Genomic DNA, 22,061 nt, shown 5'->3' on the forward strand with positions numbered 1-22,061 from the left:
ACAGCAACGCATTGAATTTAAATTAATCTTGCAAGTATTTAAATGTTTAAAAGGTCTTGCACCTAAGTATTTATGTGATATGATCGTGGTGAAGTCTAGTTCTTACTCTTTGCGCTCACATTCTCGAATCACACTGCATGTTCCTTGCATCAATCATAATACGTTAGGCAATAGGGCTTTTGCCTACAAGGGACCTTGGTTGTGGAATTCACTTCCGGTGGAATACATGTGTATTGACTTCTTGACCCTGGATGCTTTTAAGATAAAGTTAAAAACGTATCTGTTTAAGCTTGCTTAATTTGGTTGACTTTTCTTTGTTAAGCGCTCTTGAATGTTTTGTACAAAATTATCACTATATAAATGTATATATATATATATACTGGCTGTTTATGTCCAAATTCAGATCTCCCATATTAAGGGACAAAACCAACTAGTTGACAGGTTCCTTACATCTCATAGCAATATATGTACCCACAAGACTGTAGCAAAATTTGATGGCTTATAATGGCTAATTCAATGGATAAGTTCAAAGTCCAATTCAATGGTTAATTCAATATGTAAGTATAACCTTAATTACTTATTCCTGATTCCTTTCATTCACAGTTTTCTCTTTACATAAACTAGGATCTTGACTGATTTACAAATTACAACAAAGCATAAATTGACATTATTTACAACTTTAACTTTATGGGAATACTATTTTAAGACAGTATTCTTAGAGATTCATTCTGACAAAATATTTCCTGGATGTATCTCTGAAGGACTGGTTTCTTTTTTCAGATTGCTGTATGCAATGACAAGTACATATATCAGTAGTACAACTTTGGTTGTAGCACTGTCAATTGAAATACAGAAATGGCAGACATTAATCACTAGAGTGCTCTCCTGCCATAAGAACTTTTTTTCTTCTTAATTACCATTTTTTTCCCCCTTAAACAGTCCAATCTGTTCTTGAGAATTTACACTGATCAAAAGAATTCTCCATTTCATTCAATATGAAGGAATGATTTTTTTTCAGGGTTGTCTCGTGGTTCAAGCCAAAGACTTAATGTTTGGTTCAACAACCTCATTTCCTTTAGGTTGTCCAGTTATTGGAGTATAGTCCTGTTTATTTACCTTTATGACTTTCCTACTGACTACTCCAACAACCTTTCTTAAATATTAACCCTGAATGTGGTAATCAGCTCAATTGTATTTATAAACAATAAAGAAAAACTTTTGTAACTAGAATTACACCTCTGTTTCAATTTCACATGCTAGAATCCTTTCTCTGAGTATCTAGAATAAACAACACAAATAGCCCTTTTTGGTCCTTAAGCCTCAAACATGATGAATAGATTATAGCCTGGATAATTCCATGTAAATCATGTAACAATGTGACATTTATGTTAAATTGGATTGTAAAATGGATCTATGTTAATTGATTTCTGAAAATTAAGGTATCAATCCTCTTCCTTCACCATGTTGAACACTCTAAATGTTAAATACTTTGCTTTATGTTGAATACAAAGATAAATACACTTAAAGGAATTGTCTGGTGGAAGATTTTGATACATTGTCCTCATAGTTCTTATTTTTCTCTTTCTAACAATGTAAAAATTGACCCCATTTGACGTTTTCTTCTTGTAGAAATCTGGTTTTCAAATTCACCAGTTTCTCACCAAAAGCACCGTTTGTTCAAAAGCATCAATTTGGTGATTGACGTAGTGCAGGCAAAGAGGCAAAATGAGCGACTTGAAGTTAGCACTCCCATTTCCACAGCAAATACACTCTCGCTTGTATACGCACAGGTGATTGCCTATTTTACATTATTACGTACACATGGCGAATGTATACTGCCTACCTTGCCCAGTTGGTATAAGTACATAGCGTTGCACATAATACACTCTCCCACTAAAACCACAGTTCATAAACTGTTCTTCGAACCGCTGAAATAAAATTAACGGATCAACTTTACAGTAAAAGGAAGCTTTTAAAGTCTTTGGAACACCGAAAGATGAAACTTGGCGGAATTGATGTCAGAGCAGAATTTAGTAGCCTTCGCAAAACTGTCCAATTGTAAACGTTAGAGTACTAGTCTACATGCGAAACATTCTTCGCGTTGGATCTGGACAGCGCGATGTATAAACAACAAAGAGTCTGCTGTTCAGACTTATCTTGTGTTACACAAAAATCACAAAATCACAGATGCACTACATATATGACGGCTTAACGATTTTTTTAAAACATATATAATTTATAAGGTATTTCACCACAAATTAAGGAAGAAATTAATCTGTATTCAAACTCGGTTTTTCTTGTGATTACTGAAGGAACTGTATGGAGCATGGGTTATGTCGCAATCTGCATTTGCGAAGGTGACGTCACGTTCTCTACTGTTCACAGTATATTTGAAATATCCATCCTAAACGATTAAAAATTTTGTTTCTCGGTCAAACGCAACATTAGCGTTCTCATATTTTGAAAGCATCTTTGGAAAATTATTTATCATTTCTTGAGGTAACTTCTTAGGGCTACCAGACAATTCTTTCAAACCAGTAACTAGAAAATCTTGCATATTATATATTAGAAACAGTTAACTTGATCCAGGTCAGGGTAATGTGCAGACTGATGGAAATTTGGTACAAAATTATAACATGTAGCCATGGTTACACTACTTAACTCCTTCACGCTATCATATATTAATGTACTCTAGCATTGAAAGACAGTCTTTAGTACAAGTATTAACAGCTCCATATAAAACCTACAAAATTATTTACCAGTTAGCATTTAGAACGCTCACAATGCCAGAAACTGTTCCTGTGTACAACAGAGCAAGCTAAATGCAACTCGACCAGTTAAATTAAAATACAAACACTCCTCACATTATCCAGTACTAGAGATCTTAAGAATAACCCTTTCTTGTGCTAATAGTACTACACTTGCACTACAACGGAGAATAACAACCAATCTTTAACACAGGTCTTCAGGCTCCATTACATTCCACAATATAGCCAAGGTCAATGACCTACAGGCTATTGGCCTGAGTGACCTTCAAGTCTGAGTGGACTTACAGAATGACCAAAGGATAAAGACACTTACCTTCTTACGAATATCCCTATTATAATTCTCCTGAATGACTGAATGGATTTGTGCATTACCCATGTTTCAATTCACATTTCTTGTACACTAACATAGTCCACAGCGTCCACAGTGAAAGATGCCAGACAACTGGAATACACGCAGGTCATAATGAGCTTAAAACACCACTTAACAACAGCAACAAGCCAAAGTCAGAAGATTATGTAACCGATCCTCTTATAAGGTGTGAAGTTTGACATGGAACTGCTCAAGTCAACTCAAACCAGTGGTTTTTATATATGCACAATACTGAATGAGACATGGAAAGTAAAGTTTCTGACTGTCCTTGACAGATCTACAGCATACATTACATTTTCGTGAAGACTAGTATATCTATGTATATATATATATATATATCTATATACTACAACTTGCTCACTGCTAAATAGCAGCAGACACAGAGTTCACTCAGTGTGTTGCAGTCGCGGGCGACGGTGGCGGCGGCAGTTGAGGTAAACTCAGTCTGCTGACTGGCTGACTGTATGTGTGTGTGTATGTGTACGCAGAGTGTACTGTGTGTGTCTGCAAAGCTAATCCACTCTATTTTGATTAGACATTGAACAAAGGGAGGCTGACCTTCTAAAGCAATCATGCAGCTTGACCTTAAAGGTCAGAATATTAGGGCAAGGAAGTCAGACCTCAAGAGGTGAAATTTGAGGCAATTTAGAGCTGGGAGGGTTTCTTGTGGAAAGAGTGCAACCATGGAAAGGTTATAAATGCTCCAAGGGAAAAAGGAAGTTATTATAGCTTTCACAAAAATGGAAAAGATATTTTGCAGGAGGTAGGTGTTACATGCTGTGTTATGCGGTTTGCACAAGTATAAAATAAACAACCTTGTTTGTGTTTGTGCTTTGACTATTCTAGGAGGTTCATATAAGTTTCATTGCTGTAGTTTACCAAATAAACAGGTAAGATAACGGCAGAATATTAAGACAGGAAGCCAATGTTAAAAATGAAAATGGCACTCAAATATTTAGTAGTTATACATGTTACCTTCTGAAAGGCTGGAAAAATTCAAGGCAAGACACATACTTATGGAAAAGAGATCATCGCACAGTAAGGAAATCTGACATGGAAACATGCCAACGATGCAACTTAATGAAAAAAAGCAATGAAACAGAGCTTTGAATGTAACAATGATGGCCGTGAATGGATTTTACAATACCTATGGTGAAAAGTAAATCAACTGGTCCTTGAGATGTGACGATTTTGGCAGGGAAATGAACATGGTACTAATTACTTTATGTGGTATCCACTATTTTGCCCTTAACAATATATTCTCACCTTGGTTTGCAGGTGCTGGAGCATATATAGTCCATTTTCAGCTTCAAGCAAAATAAATGGTAAATAGCTCTCGACTAACATAAAAATTTGAAAGCGTAACACAAATTTATTGAGAAGTGCAAGCACAAAACATTTTAAATTGTTGTTGAATGACACCAAATTTGGACTAGAATTGAGATGTATAGTAATCTATAGTTGCTGTTTTTATGTTTTTAAATCTATAGAGCTACTTTCTGAATCTAAATAAAACTACTGATTACTGTGAAAAGCTTTTCTCACTTTTCGACTCTCCCCATTGTCCATCTGTGACTCTTGTCTTTTGAGATTCCAAGAATTTGAAATATATTTTTAAGTACAAAAATTTGGCTTTGACTAAGATCTGACAAGGATCTCAAATGCTAGTGGTCCACTAAAGTAAGACTCCATGAACAATTTTAATTTATTTAGTCTTTTGTTACAAAACTAGAAACCTTGCTGTTGATAGGACTGTTTTGAACATCAAGTGACTATGAAAAGTAAGATATCCTCTAAAATGGTAAGTGAGCTACATGGAAATTTGATTATAAAATCCAAAATTGTCTAAGCTATTGTGGGTAGAGTGAAAAAGTGTGCAGTAAAGACCAGAATGCAAAAATGCATTGGGGTTTCGATGCAGTTTTCTTCATGAATCTGAAGTAATGTATAGTGAGGGTGTACATGATTACAAGGGTTTCACGATTTGACCTCTGATGACCCCAAATGACCTTTGACCTCCACCAAAAACAATAGACTTCTTGTACTCAATGTGGTACTTTTATACATCAAATATGATGTTGGTCCGACCTTCCCTTCCTGAGATATCATGTTTACAAGGTTTTCACAATTTGACCCATGGTGACCCTAAATGACCTCCACCAAAAACAATAGGCTTCTTGTACTCAATGTGGTACTTCTACACACTAAATTTGAAATTTGACTGACTTTCTGTTCTTGAGATATTGTGTTTACAAGCTGGGCGTCACAAACGCACTCACACACACACACATACAAACACATACACCATCATGAATGCATAGGTTACGATTATCATCGAAACCAAAAAATGAAGACCAGTTGACCCCAGCAAACATATTTGAGCATGTAATAGTTGTGTGAAGACAGGTAAGCAAGAACAAATCTGACTATTTTTATCTGTGTGTTTCACTGTTCATATATATATCAAGATATCAAGGACAGTTTCAGGGCTGGTGTCTTCTTATTTCCCATTCCTAGTTTTTTGTTTCTTATCGTCCTATATGCAACATATTTTAAATACTTTACAATATGATTGTCTGAACTCTTGATCAGAAGGAATATAGGGATTAGAGTATGTCCGAAAAAGTTATGAAATATTGAGGTAACCATACGAACAAAGAGCTATAACACTGGGTAGAATGGAAGTTCATTAAGAGGCAACACAGATAAATGCATGTATCAAACAATAATCTACATCACCCAGTTAACTGGGGACAATTTTTTCTATACTGTAGTGTTATGTCCTGCTTCAGAGCACTCATATTGTCTGTACTGTACGAGCAGTATGAATAGCATGTTGCTATCAGATCAAGGTTAGGAACTGTTTGTACTGACAATACCAGTGCTTTGAGAGCATGATATTGGAGTACAGTTTAGAGAGGTATTAGCATTAGGAAATTGTCCCAACTGGCTGTCTACATTATCTAAGCTATGAATATTCATTAAACCATTCATGAAGTATATTATTATTACGTACTGAAGATATTACATACATTTCCCGAACTGAACCAATGTGTATTATGGAACTTCCTTTCCCCTGGTAGTAATTCCAAACTTTGTTAGAGCAAAATAATCCAGGGAGTTGAGTATCCTTTTCAACTAAGTTTTATCAGAAAACAAGAAACTTTGATTCCTACAGTAGTTGCCATCTTGAGTACATGTAACATATTACACTGCACATAAGGTTATCATATTTTGTCCATCATTGAAATTCTTGAAGTGATCAGGAAGGTTCTTGTATTCATGTCTAGGTTAGTTCATGCCTGTTTACTATTACTTTTTGAGTTTTGTAAGGTTTCAGACTATGACTTCTATTACACAGTGACTTTTGACCACAGCAACAACAAAAAAAAGAGGTGGATGACCATACTAAACATGAAGTTCATCTAAGCTTTGCATCAAATAGTTATGTTTACAAGGTTAAAAGAGTTTGGTCATCTCAAATGACCTATGACCTTCAAAATTACAATCAGGTTTGTGTAACCACATAATCTATATACCAAAGGTCAGGTTCATTAGATCTGTACTTTGGAGTTTAAATGTTTAATAAGCTTTCAGAAGTTGATCTTTATATTAACCTCAAATGACCTTGACATCCATATAGATCAACATGTTCTTTCTTGTTCTCATTAGAAACTGTAGATAAACATCAAATTCAAGCTTCACAAATGGGGTTATCCTATCTACAAGGCTATCTAAGCAAGAAACAAAGTAAATCTATAGAATAAACCACATCTCAAAGGAAAGATTTGCATGAAATGTGATACAGGGTAGCAATCTATGCAGTTACACAATAATTGCATTTAACCATTGCCAACGTACTTGTACACATGAACATGTTATGATCACTGAATGCAAAAGGTGCATCAATTTTATGCCTTTCAAAGAAAGGAATGAGAGAACACATTTCAAGAGAAGATCAACCTTTTGGCACCTCAAAATCTGCAGACTGGGCTAAGTACTGCAAGAGTGTCTTTTTGACAGATAACACTGTGCAAAACAATTTTTACTATTTGGCTGTTGCCAAGACTTACCTAATAGCTTACAATTGACTTATTGTCAGCTACCTTGTATATACTGCTTAACACCTGAGTGAACACTAACTCTTTTGGGACAAAGAAATCACAATCGACCAAAAAACGTCAGTTACAAGACAATACAAACATAGTGAACTCAACCTTGTTTTTTGGTTTGGTATTGAGCTACTCAAAACATTAATTTTTCATAGAGTCTTCTGTCTTGAGAATGAATTAAAGTTACAACTTACTGAGCAACAAAATCCCTAAAAAGCTATTACAGAAACTATTGCGATGGCCTAGTATGCCCTAGACCTATGAAGACTACTTGTAAAGCAAACCACAAGTGTCAATTCAGATATCTTCTTTTATGATTAAATACGGGATTCTTACTCTCGAAAAGAAAAGGGAACCTTGAAATTGGAGTGTAGTATATCTTTGGTGAAATGGGTAATATGTATTATGGGGAATATTCATAATACTTATTCATTAAACTACAACTCACCAAATTACAATTTAGAAGGCCTCTTGACTATAAACAGCAGATCTTCTAAAGTCCAAAATAAAAAGGGTACGGCAAGGCATGTATAATTGATATAAACAATAGAAGTGATGAAAACAAATAATGAAGGTTGTGACTTTCCAGCAAAGAATAGATGGGTAGCAAGTGTAAGTTCCAAGGAAAGGCGCGTATTTCCAGTAGGATATATGTTACAAAGATGAAAGGATGCTATTATAAACCTCTATATCTTGTGGAGCCACGTGGAAAAGTGGTCATGGATTCTCCTCCGAAATCATAAAACAAAGGCAGGGTCATCCATGACTCAGAGGGGTACATCGGAAGAACTATGACATAGTGAGGGCGCACTATCGAAATAGCAAACATTATCATGATAGTATTGCATCACTAAATATCTACACAACTGACATAAATAGCTAACACACCATTGAGAGAATAAAGTGAAATCAAACCTTTGACCAACAAATCAATTCATTTGATATATGTCAATGAAAAACTTTCACTAAGAGCGTTTCAAGAGAAGAAAATGTAGCATTGTAAACAAAAGAATGAAGCCCAGTCAATGTATCTCTGAATAATTCAATATACTACACCAATATGATTACTTGTATTAACAAATTTGCTTGAAAGAAAAACTAACTCAAAATATTTGGTTTATGGCACTTACTAATGAAGAGAGTTGTTCGGCTTTGCAACAGCTGTAATTCATTTCTGGTAGAATTTGACGACTTAATTACCATCACTTGAAAACATAAATTTACTAGTTTCATTGTAATATATTTACTTTCTAATTTACAATAAAGTAGTACAAATAGCTAATGTTGCATCACTGACAAATTTTCTTTCTAAAGTTATTTGTAATTACATTGCATGTAAGTTGTAACTATGATAATTTCAAGGAGACAAGATTGTGAGACCTTGTTTCTAAACCTCATTACCATTTGTCCCTATTATTTTGTATCTGAGTTTGTCTAAGTTCTGCTCAGATTAAAACATATTTCCTACCAGATAATTATCACATTATATTATGGGAAGGAAAAAGGTCAACTCTGAATCGAAAGTGCAAAGATGTTGTTAAACGAGCAAACTGTTTGATTAAGATTCTGTTGTTAATATGTCTTTCTTTTAGGCAATCCTTGGAGAGCCTTTGGAATCCCCCATCTACTCTCTACAAATCACTTTGCAGAGCTTTACATCACTGACAGTGAGTCTCATGGGAATGAAAAATAGCAAAAAATAGGCTTTGACAAACCCTTCTTGACAATCCAAATTTACACATTTGTAATGATTGATTACAAAACATGTTCATTACCATGTTTGCCCAGATTGCCCAGCTCAAGTAGATCAATAATCAACCAAATTCAGATCCCAAAAATATCTCCAACAAATCCTCATTTGGCATGGCAAGCCAAACTTAATGAGATTACAAAACTCTGTAAGTTAGATGATGAAAAGTTGAAACTATTGTGTTGTTGTGTCCATGTGGCATGGCACAATTCTTCAACATGCATCGTTGAATTAAACTGAACAATAATTACCATATGGTACTAAAGAAATTAAAAACTTTTTCAAACAAGACAGTCAAACTCTTGGGACAGTACATCAATTTTTTCCTTCTTGAGTTCAACATGACTAACTTTCTCAGGAAAAAACACAAAGAAAAACTATCATACCATTATTCAGCTATCTGAACATATTAACCTAGTCACAATTTGGAAAAGTACACTGTAAAATAATATGTGACTTCATTTCAATGGTAATAACACACTGTATCATCTTTGTTTTCTTAATTGAATTGATAACATCAATTTGGAAAGCTGCACAATTGTATATAAAGCTAAGCATGTTCTCTAATGGTGGCCAGACAGTTCCTTGATCATCAGAATAAACTGCAGCAGCCCCAACATACAAGCAGCTTGTAAGGTAATAACCATTAAAACAAAAACAAGGGCAATGTTACATTAGTTCCATGTAACCTTTCAATTTTGTTTTTCTTTTTCTGATAAAATAACTTTTGTTTTATCTCAGCCATCGAACAAGGTGCAAAGTTATCAAAACTTATATGTGAGAGAGATATATATTTTGGGGAGGAGACATGTACAAATGAGAAAGCAAATTTGTCAATGTTGAAAGTTGAACGACCAACATATTTATGTCTATGTTCTCTGTACTTTTATAGATTTTGAGCTATTAAAGGTCTATGGACGCCTATGTCCAACATTGTCCTAATCAATCTAATGGGCATTAGAAATCATGAAAAAAGCTGCAACTCCCAGCAAAATCCATCAAAGATTGACCACTTTACAAGTCTTTTCTTAATTCTAGTTATATTCATGAATAAACATGAAAACTAATTATGCACACTGATGATGAAAAGGGAATGATTGCATGATTTTCTGTTATATCATTCCTTTGTTTTTACAACCTTTGTTTCAAGGACACTGAACACAGGTTTGAGGCCTAAGGCAATTTTGAAAAAAAATATTTTATTGTCTTCTTTAATAAGAGGAACGTCACATTATTCAAATGATATATGTGGGCTTGTAATTAGGGGTTATTTTATCAAGGCCATAAATAAACGAAGTTGATGAGGGCAATACTCCATGTCATAGTTTGCACATGTTTAATCAGTGTCCCAGATCTATCAAAGCTTCAAATGTGTATATCTTGGAAATGAAAAGAGCGTTTCAAAAAATCCAACAGATTTTAATGAAATTATCACATACAACAAATGTACTGAATATGGGACAAATTGGCTAGGTGTCTGTAGTACTTTAAGGCCCCCTTTTAATATCATCTACAGTTTACTGGGATTTTTCAATTTCAAAATGGAAAAAAAATGGAAAGAAAACTCTTCAATGTGCAGTAGAACGTAATTGAATAAACTGACAAAGTATTACAATTAAAAGGACGACAATGCCCTTGCAAGTAAACAGTATTTGCCATAAATTTTCTTTTCTTTTAAACCGATCTAACATTATTTAACCATATTAATAAAGAGAATTTGATCACTATTACCATCAAACTTGACAGTTATTCCTCAAGCTAAATTGTGGAGGCATTGGATTATGCCATATGTTCTGAACTCAAACAGATCTCTGTTTAAGATGATAGATCCCATACCGGCTCTAGCATTAAAAATTGTCTACAGAAATTGCTAAATGGAGCCTTCATGCATGATTCTGGAAAGGAAGGACTATACTTCACTAAGGATTTTCCAAACCTTTTACAAGATTAGAGAAGGTTCGAGATAAAGATTACATTCTTTCTTGCCTTGTAAATATATTTTTTTTTTCTTTGGAGGGAGAGGGGGTGGGACGGGCAGGACAGAAAAGCCACTGATTGGGAGCGATACCAAATTTGTAACATGTTCCATTGACTCGACCTTTGCATTCCTGACCTTGTTTTGAGAGCTCCACAACCTGCTGCAACCAAAAATTCATTGAAGTAGTTTGATTATGGTAAATTTAACAAGTACATAAGTACAACAGAATTGGTAACAGTTTGCCACATTTGGTGTGAAAATATGAAAACTAGTGCAGTGCATGACAGGTACGGCAGTAGGCAAATTAACAAACAGATGAGTGAAGTTGTAACAAAAGTGGAAAATAACCTTGTAAATATAAAGTAAACTGTGGGAATCTATAATTATTGGACTGAAGGAAAAAGGACACATATAACCTCATCTTTTACCCATGGTTATATGTTAATTTCAAATTAAAACAATACAAACAGACTGCACATAACAGACTGCAACAGAGTGACAATGCCATTGGAAGGTTACTGGCTATCAGTGACTATAAAATGAAATGGACCAAATGCTTTTATGATCATGTCTTCCAAGCAAGTATTGAAACAATGTTAGTGTATCTCAGAGTTGATACTGCAGCCAAATTTGACATATTCTTCAATTGTTCATGGTCTGAAACACACAAATGGAGAAATTAATTTGATCCAGTTTCAGTTTAATGTATTGACCTTTGACCTCCAGAGAATGTTACAGATTTCTTTCCCATCATTATAGCCATCTCAGGGAATAATTTTGTGCTCACAGTTTGGTTAGCAGTTTTGAAGGCTCTGAACTTTGTCTCATATAAAATGTTCCTGAACACAGAAACTGCAATTTTGTCCAGTTTACAATGCAATATCCCGGATAAATTGGTCCCTGCACCCATTCACAACAAATCTGTTCCTTAATCTTGCTGGTGATATATAATTACGTAGGGTTGACAACACTGTAGTGCTACTGCCTGTTTTTATCACTACTTCTGCACAAATTTAATAATTAGAATGAATACATCATATGTAGTGGCAAGAGACTATTGTCATAGGAATAGAAAAAGACTGAGTAGATGTTGTCAGATGTAAATTCTGTGCAGAAAACATCTCAATGGTTGATTCTGAAGTAGAAAGTAGGCGGTATCCCAGAAGTTGGAATGTAGGGGGTGCAGTGCTAAAATGTTACCAATTACAGGTTATAAGTACTATATATAGAGTGTGGTGGCCAATTGGCTAAGGCATCGGACTTGTGATCCAAGGATTACTGGTTCGATTCCTGCCTAGTTCATTACGTTGTGTCCTAGGGCAAGATCATGCTGTGTCTCTTTTGCCTCTCTCCACCCAGGTGTTAAGTGGGTACCTGTGAGGTTACTTGTCATTGGGCACGGTATATAACTGCAGCCGTTTGGAGGGATTGTCTCTGGGACAGGATATCATTCACCAGGGTTAATATAACATCGGTTAAACGCTTTGAAACCTATCGCTGGTATGAAGCGCTATATATATCGAACATTATTATTATTATTATAAGATCAGGTGTAAGTTGGAGACAGATAAGAGAACAGCGAAATAAATTACGTTGATACTTCAATGCAGCCACTTGAAGAAACAGTAAGTGCATGCCTTTTACACAATCTGCGAATGAATATACATGTGACATCAAAAACATCAACTAACAAAAGTTGCGGTTGCATACATAAGACATGTGATATATCTCGAGGTCTTTGTGTGACATACTCTTAAACTTCCTGGTTTGGGGACATTAACATGCAACCAGTTTCCCCTCCCAAATATAGTCCATTTACTTTGTCTAAAAATTGATTAAAACTGTGTGTCCTCCATCCCAATGACCCACTACTGAATCAATGCTTACATCCTCTCTTTCTTCTGTCTCTAATGCCTCCATACTTTGGACCATATGAAAACTGAATGTTTTAACAGGATACCAAACCACATATGACCTGTCTCCTGTCATTTTATGTACTGCACTCTATCAATCTGTTAGACCTTTATATAAATTGCTAGCACCATGCATCCATCACCTCTGCTTGATCCATGTTACTTCCTTCTCTTGATCTACCATTCAGAAGTCATACACCCCGTCTTATAAAATGTAGACTCTTAGTCTGCAGGTCTCATATGATCATTACTTTAAATTTGATATTTTGATAATTTGCAATTAATGAGCCCCTACTAAAAGCTAACATTAATATGCCAGGCCTCATATTTAAATACCCTATGGCATGATCAATCTTGCTAGTCTTTGAACCTGACTGTTTGAGAGTTTGGTATGGTGGCAGCAAATCAAAAAACATTTGTGCATAGCATTTAGAATACAATTATGTGGTATACTGTTCTTAAGCTGCTAACTCTCCCTTTTAGTTCGATAGTAGATTACCATATACAAGGAGCATTCTATGGGGAACAATCCAGGTGCAAGGCTAAAATGTTAACGATTGCCCACGTTAGGTGGATGAAAAAATGCTAAAATTTCTCACAGTTCAGTAAAGATGTTTGTTAAATGAAGAGCTGGCTCAGTAGTAAAGTTTTGGAATAAATAAGTTACTTTCAATGACAGACTGAAGTGAAAATTCTAAGTATTGAAAATTTCTGAACTGACTTCTGTCTCTCTTGTGGTCATATAAAATCACTTGTAAAGTGCCAATTTGTATGGGAAATGATTTACCTCTCATGCTGGAGAAGAAACCTCCTTGGAGTGACAAAATGCTTTTCTTGAAGGAATGGACTTCTCTGAAGGAGATATTTTCAATAATGAACAATGACCAGATTTCATATGGTTTTAATGTAGTTTACACTATATACTGAGAGATATCACAACCTGAATGAATTAACACAGCTGATTTGGATCAATTTTAAGCAAAGAATTTGGTAGCCAGCCTGGATCAAATAACTCCATTGCATCTTGTTCACATTGGAAAATGATGCCAACTTGGCCAATTATTTAATTAAAGTTGAAGATGGGAAAGGTGGGATGAAGGAGAGGATCACGCAATGCAAAAGTAGTAAAGCTATCCTTCTATGTTGTATCCCATGTCAAATGAAAATGGCAATGCAAAGATTGCCAATAAAAAATGTAAATTACTGATGGCGCTATAGCAAAACCTTCTGGTCTCAAAACAACATTCTGTAGGTGTGGATGCAAACATGAGTACTTACAGTACATGGTTGGATATGGTTGGTTAACTTAAACATGGATGACATATCCAAGTCTGTCTGGTGCATGAAAATCTTACTAAAACAAAACAAGGGACAGAAATTAGAAATATTAAGTACCTGTTTCAATCCTGAAAGACAAGGTAATTTTCCACAGCCATAATTTATCATGAGTGACAATAAATTAGTATAAAGGTGATTTTGGATAAAATAACAACTTATTGTAGCATACATCATTCTTAAACTAAGATTTTCTTTCAAAGATTACTTTTAAAACTTAATTTCATGAGCAAATTCTTCAATTGAGAAGTATATATTGCAACATAAGCAAGCCTATGATTTATTCCAAGAGCTATGAAGTTCCTACCATGATGTACTATTGGTTATGCATACAGTACAGACATATTTTGACATTAACTATAATTTCTCACCTTCTTTGGCCTCCAACGTTAATCATCCAGTCAAGGAAAACATGCTTCAGGAACTTGGTATTGCCAAACTAGAAATTATATTCAAAGACAGAATGAGAATCCATTGACATGAGATCCTACAAATCTTGCTTCAAATATTATCATGGATGGGTTGCATGGTTTAAAATATGCATTAATCATTTTGACTGGTGAAGAGGAGCAGATTCAAAGAGACCCGCCAATGATATTGTGGCAAGTAACAAAGTTAGGTTATTTGTTCGGGAACCAAATTTATCTACAGTACATATTGACCTAGTAGCATGTGCAAAGGAAGGGGGTGGGGCCATTCTGTCCTCCCATCGTTAGTCAGGGAATTGTTCAGTCGAGGATTTTTTTTTTACATTTAACCAGAGAAGAAATAGACCACTACTACTACCACCTCCCTGCCCCCCCCCCCTTCATTAGATTCACGCCGCTGCCTAAATCCGTTGGGACAAATGGAATTCTCCCCTCCTCTCTCTCCTCTTTGAAATCCTATGCATATCACTGTATTCACCACTTTATAGCAACTGTTTGAATTCATTTTGATCAATGTTTAGATGCTATTCTATTCAACAAAGTTATATGACCTAGTTAATTAACTAAAATGAAGGCCTAACGAAGCTTCCTTTCAAATTATTGTATGGTTGAAAATTTGATATTTTCCAATTTGTATTTTACGTTGATTAATTAATTTAATACTAATGTTTAAGTAATTTTGTTTGGGCACTGAATTGCTGAGAAGTTAATGTAATCATTCCTATTTTTTTAAGTAATATTAATATTAGGGAGAACAAAATATAGGAGAGAGTTTTAGTTTTATCAAGTGTGGTCTTAATTTGATAAGTAATTCATTTTCAGTAGCTTTGCTACAAATTACCAACATAATCAAATAAAGTTGCTTTATATCTAGACCAAATAATAAACACAGACTATTAATGGACATGACTGTCGGCACAAAATATAGTTTTATATTATATGTTAATAGAAAGTTAAAGACCCTTGCTACTGGTCTAGGTTGTAAATTGATACCACTTTCTATGACTTTCATTAAATTCACTTTAGTTATTAAATACTAGAACATGGCTAAACACCTTCTGATAACATTCATGGTGTTTAACTGAAAGTTCTACTACTAATGAGTAGTTCATGTGCAGTCCAGAATTGATTTGACTGTTTTTGAGGGGTGTCTCTTCTTTCAGCCCAAAAATAATCATTTGGGTGGCAGTCTGTGTGTGAGTGTGTGTGTGTGTGTATGGGAGGTCAAGCAGCTTGGCGGGAGAGGAGGAATACCCCTGTCAGCCCCAAAAACTTAATTTGAGTGGCATTCAGCCGGTTTGTGGGGGGGGGGGGGGGAGGTGAAGCAGCATTGTTTTGGGGATGCAGGGGTAAGAGGGAATATCCCATCCTCTACTGGCCATTATCTTAGATGGCCAACCTTCTTGAAACTAACTGACTATTAGGGATCTAGAATTGACTCCATTCAAGGATCCAGCATTCTTGGTTCCAGAAATTCTTCCATTTTTAGCTCTATGAATGGTCCTATTCAATGATTCAGTATTTGTCCTGTGTGAAAGCCTTTTCAAAGATGGGTCTATATTTAGTTGGCCAAATATTTTAGAGCTGATAGGCAATATGAGCTTAGTTCCCCATGGCAGATCCACATCAGGCAAATCCATTGTGTCAAAACCTTTACTTATTTACATCCAAGTGAAAAGCTAATATATCTGACAAAATACATTTTCATGGTCATGACGATGACTCCATTTCCTGTTAAAACTCATACTCTGATGCTCAACTATGAATTAATGACAATTCCATAAGAGATGGCGCTCTTCTGGTTTGTAATTCCAGACACATTTATATTTACTGTGTATATGTCGTTTACCTATGGGTGTTTTCTACTAATAATAATAATAATAAACAGTTCTTATTAAGCGCCCGTAACAGAAGTCTCAGGGCGCTTTACAAATAAAAAGGTCAGAAAATACATAAAGAATACAAGTCAAACACACAGCAAAAGAAGCATATGACCGAATATGTACAGATATATACAGATTAACACTAGGATAGAAAGTAGCAGAGACAGGCAACAACAGATCATGATGCTGCATGCAGTGCAAATGATCTAACTAACCATGCATCCATTATCCAACCAAAATTTCAACACTTGTGCAGAGATAGGGATGGAATGAGAAGGAGATGGAGAGGAGTGATAACATCATCATCAATCCACTTTTTTCTAACATTTCTGCTTTTTTCCAGAAATAAATTAATGGATCATAAAGATAGCCACAAGAATAATAAATAAGGCTTTTGCTTGTGAGAAAGAATTAAGACAATTGAATAACCTCAATACTGGGCATAACTGGTGTGAACCATTCTAACCAACTTTGAACAAACTCAATTATCAAATTTGTGGTCCAAGTAATTTTTTGAAATGCATTAGAAACCATAAGGAGTATGTCAAATGGTTGTACCTCCTACATGTCTTCAACTGAGGAGCATGCAAACAACCAGTGGATATTATGAGGCTTTGGTTCTTACACACAATTTAAAATACTCCTAAATCCTGAATTACGGAAGTACAATAATGCCAAAATACCAAGTTTTAACTAAACACAAACTTCATGATGCAATAAGTGACAGATAAGTTCAAAAAAATTACTTGAAAACTAGAAAAACTAATATTTAACAACTGGGTAGAGCAAGGGGAACATAGAGTACAAAATAAAACCACAAAGCACTTATGCCACTTAAAGTAATTAGAGAATGGGAAGCTTTTTTTTTTTTTTTTTTTTTGTACCTTACTACTGTATGTAGTAACTAACCCCAAAGCACTTTTCAAACATTTAGTCATTGCTGAACTAACAGGCAATTCATAGCTTTTAGAGGGCGCTTGACTTTTTAAAATCTCACTACACTTTATGCCCTACACTCTATAAGATACATGCTTATTGCCACCTGTGAGAGTGTCAACGGGCGCCTTCAAGCCCCTCATTAACGATAAGATGGATAATTTGTTACTTTTTATGTTGCTAAATAAATCTGGCAAAACTTTTATGCAGATAGCCTAATTAGATTTTTAAATACACAACTAGTACTGGGAAATAACCTTTAAATATTGCACCATATTACATCTAGGAGCTTTATGAAATCCACACATTTTGGACCCCTCTCCTTAGACCCCACCCACAGGTTTCCCCAACCCCCCCCCCCTTTCAGACATCAAATCTTGCCCTTGCATGTCTGAATATTATTCCTCTTACAGTAGTGTAAACACTAAGTAAGGTACTATGTACCTGCATTTATCTTGCAGCTTGGTCATGGAAAGAAATAGCATTTTGCCCTAGTCTGTAATCACTGGTCAGAGAAATTATTCTTTGCACACTGACACAATCTTTCTGTATATAAACCACATAACTTGCAGTATCCCTTAGTAAGCTACTATTTATGATCAACCTATTCAAAAGTCCTCTCTTTTTCATTCTTTTTGTTTCTTTCTCCTCTTTTGTCTCCTTTTTTCTGTTTTGCCAAAGATTTGCATTAAATCACTTCTAAATGACCTTTCACTAAAACAGCAAGAAGATGATAATAACCTCCTTTCTTAAGTTCCTGAACTTTTGAGGTTGTAGAGGTCAAATTTTGAGACCATATTTCAGCCAGTGATACTCCACAGTAAAGAAATATTTATTCTTTGTCTTGTATTCCAGAGACCAGCTGCTGTCAGAAACCAGTTGCCGTGAGCAACATTTGAACTGCTGCTGCTGCTGCCTATAGTAGTGCCCTTTTAACATGAGATGCATTAGCAGTATTCAACAGACCAGATGTGCTGCTATGGTCCAAAAGGATAAACAATCCCCAAATGTATAAGTAGCAGATTGTATTGTCTGCTGCTGGAGAGAGACTATATAGCTAAAGTTTGGGAAATTTAGCACTCTGGGAATTATAAACAGATCAAATGAGTTGTGTAAAAATGAGGAGAACTTTGACTTCTCAATTGAGCTTGTCATCACTGAATTAACTGAAGGATGTAAGTTTACATAATTTAGAACTTTAATGCACTATCAACATTGGTTATCTAAAATAACATACATCCTTTATGAACAATGATCATATTGAACAACGAACAGTGGTTATATAAAAAAAATTAGCATTGCATTGTAATAAACAATCATTTAAAATGCAAGTACAGAAAAATGGAGGTGGTAAGAGGAGTGTGGGGTAAGGGGAGGGGAAGGGGGGTTGATTACTTTACCTTTGAAGAAAACTATTTAAACAAATTCCCACTGATAAAAGTTTGAATAAATCTGATATAGCTACATTTTAACATGTTACATTTGAAACCCATATTCTAACCATTTTCCTTTCCTCACGTTACTTATTCACTTCTTTTTGCAAGATAACCACAAGTAATGAAAATTTGGAATACAATTTGTGTTCCTGGTGCTCTAAGTACTATACATTTTGTGTGCATGATGTATGTGATACCACCATTCATGCATGATTCTTGACCCTTAAAGGTAACAATGAATTTCCCTTTAAAGTTGAATCACTACCACAACTAATCATCAATTTTATCTACCAACATGCTGTAGGGCCAGCTACATTTATATGGACTTTGTAATGGGGAGAAATATCATTCTCCCAAGATGAAAACACCTGGTTTAAATTTTTACCAGAGCTGTAAACCACAATATTAAAGACCACTCTCTCATCTGGCACAGCAGTAACACTGGATATGTAATTAAGTTTTTCTACAGACTCCCCGCTTGGCTTAGGACTGGTGACAGTCACAAAAAACTATCATCTGTTTGAGCTTGTGTGAGTACTCCTAGCTTTCAGGTAAAGTTGAATGAAATTCAATACAAGAGCTGTTCAAAATGTCTACATCAGATAACGCTTGTACAGAAAAAATAGAATGTATAAATCACTCAATGCCTCTTCAAAAGTGAAGTGCACTTGTAACCAATGTATATTTCATCACAAAGTGACCCTTTTCTTAGGATTCATTGTGAGATATGGTTAGGAAGACAAGTGTTTTTTTACAACCTCCTGTTCATGAAAAGTTTCTCATTTAGAGGAGGATACAATATTTCATTCTATATCAAAATGTTTACAGTCATCTAAAGAGAACATCTTATCAAGAAACAGTAGAACTGAGAATTAAATTAGAAACAATGAACATACCAATCTCTAACCCTACACTCGTTTTTGGTACTATTTGTCTAGTTAATAATCCCACAATCACCACAATAAACTTTTTTCGTCAAACTTTTTGCCAATTTGCAATTTGCCAAAATGAGAAAAAAAATGCAGGCTACACAATACACTTAAAGCTGGACTCTGTACATCTGGACTCTGTTCAATGTGTCCTTTAAACAGCTCACTCTGGACAGAAAAGTTATTTGAGGGGGCTGGGGAAGGGAGAGGAGTGAGTCAGACATTACGGTACTGTTTTCGCTTAACGCCTGTTTAAATTCCACGAATTTCGACGATTTTTATCGAAATTTATCGAATTTTATCGAAATTTATCGATTTTCAACGATTGGGATTTTAAGTTACTGCGTTCGTTGATTTTTCAACGATGCGTTGAAAATGAATTTTCAACGAAATGCGAGGTCAAACTGTGGCTTCGCGGAATGTTGAAAATTGCGTAAAATCGTTGAAAAATTCCCAATACAGTCGTTTGCATTAACTTTATGACATCATGATCAGCAACCATTCGTAAAAGAAGTCGATGAAAACGAATCAATGAAATGAAAAGTATAGGCGCTCACTGGTCTAGCCAGTGTTTTTCCGCGATCGCGGAATATTGTGGTAAAATGTGTAGAACATAAAATCTTGAAAAGGGAAAAACACGCAATTTGTTTTACCGTCACGATAAATAGTTCAAAAATTATCGCGATATTTCGATAATTACGATAATTTTTGGAGGGGACATTCACAGAGAATATCTGAAAAACCTTACGATATTTTTCACAAATATTGATGCTTAGATAAGTGCTTCCTCACAATCAACGAGCCGCCCCAAAATTCGCTCCGCTTACGTAAAACTTCTATATATATAACACATGGAAAATCACACATAATTCCCACTGACATTGGTCACAGAACATAAGTAGGTCATCGACATTCGAACTTGCCCAAGTTCATCGCACCATGGGAACGACACAACACATTGAACACGATGTTACATTTTCCCACCATCTGGACGCCGAGTGTAAATTTTGGTGTAATATGCAAATTATGAATGGTACTGTGCTATGCTACGCGGTTAAAACTTAACCTATTGCGACACAAATTTTGGGAAGCTGTTGTTGAAGTAACTTTTGTATCAAATGTAAAGTACTTTATGGCACGTGACGTCGCTGAAATCGGAGGCTGCTAAAACCAGTTTCAACTTGATTTTTACAACCCATCGCATAACACGTGCGTGCGTAATTTGTTTTCTAAACATGACTTTTAATGAGTAAGCAGGAAAGGTGGGTAAGTTTGCAAAGTTAGGCAAGTTTTTGTTTAAAATCTTGTGATAGAAAGTTACGATGTTGCCGAAGGCCGAGTTATATAAATTCAGTGATCTGAACTTCTTGTTATTCTGTTATTCTTTTCAGCAATTATTACATGAAATGTTCGCAATATTATTGGGCCTAATTAGTAATTAACATAAATTGATTGTCGTCTTGTTGCCTGAATTGCTACCTGTTGGAAAAAACCCTTAATTATTGTACTCATAATGTCCTATTTTCATTAATAGTCGAGTGACGGTGCGTCAAAAAAGCCGCGATCTGGAAACAACTTTTAAACGTTTAACCGACCGGCAGCGATCCGGTTAAACGGTTAGCGAAATATCCGTTAGGTCACACCCTTACTTCACAGCAAGTATTTCATCTCCGACACGCAAATATTTAACAGTATGCAAATTAACAGGTGCCGCCGTGCAGTGCAAAGTATGATGCGGCATCAAAACAAAACAAGGTCTAGGGGAATATCCAGGTGCCGAGGGCCGCGCACATAGTGGACAGCTCATTTCTGCAAGGATTGAGCTCACACGTGCTTAGCAAGGCACCTGGGAGACTGCCTTGCCAGTGTGTACAATGAGTTGTTATGGTGAGCGTTCCAGTAACTTATTTTATTGTGAAACAGTAACCTACTTTATTGTGAAACAATGAGGGGGAGGGGTGGGGTTAGAACCGTGTTTGTACTGCAATGCGTTTTGGTGACTTGACCACGTGCTTCTTTACAGGATCTGTATACTGCAAAGTTAGTCAGGGAACTGGGGCCCATCGTGTGTTTTTTTTATCTGTAATTACAACTAAACTGTGTAAAGAATTTCTTCAGTACTGTACTTTTAAAGTGCAAATCAAAGGCTTATATAAAGATCGATTTTCTTTTGTTACGGATTGAACATGATTAAGTATTACAGTGAAAGATATCTTCTGACGG

The 22,061-nt window shown here is 35.4% G+C and overlaps 1 protein-coding gene and 1 long non-coding RNA gene across 5 annotated transcripts in view; one reads left to right on the top strand and one right to left on the bottom strand.

Moving 5' to 3' along the window:
- The window catches only part of LOC139965833 (uncharacterized), a 250,858-nt gene that overhangs the window by 203,667 nt on the left and 25,130 nt on the right, over positions 1-22,061 (bottom strand). Inside the window, exon 1 of one of the 4 annotated variants that reach the window (XM_071968602.1) lies at positions 3,082-3,411. The exons of the other annotated variants lie outside the window; for them this stretch is intronic. Coding sequence (XP_071824703.1) covers positions 3,082-3,144 — 63 coding nt within the window. The 5' untranslated portion in view covers positions 3,145-3,411. Of the gene's footprint in view, positions 1-3,081; positions 3,412-22,061 lie in introns of those variants that run through there. 4 annotated transcript variants of the gene reach the window in all.
- LOC139965841 (uncharacterized) lies at positions 3,730-20,289 on the top strand. Its single transcript, XR_011792393.1, has 3 exons — positions 3,730-3,901; positions 4,417-4,463; positions 18,329-20,289. It is a non-coding gene; the product is annotated as an uncharacterized lncRNA (long non-coding RNA).

The sequence above is a fragment of the Apostichopus japonicus genome, chromosome 3 (assembly GCF_037975245.1).
Source record: "Apostichopus japonicus isolate 1M-3 chromosome 3, ASM3797524v1, whole genome shotgun sequence".
In the NCBI taxonomy this organism is placed as follows: domain Eukaryota; kingdom Metazoa; phylum Echinodermata; class Holothuroidea; order Aspidochirotida; family Stichopodidae; genus Apostichopus; species Apostichopus japonicus.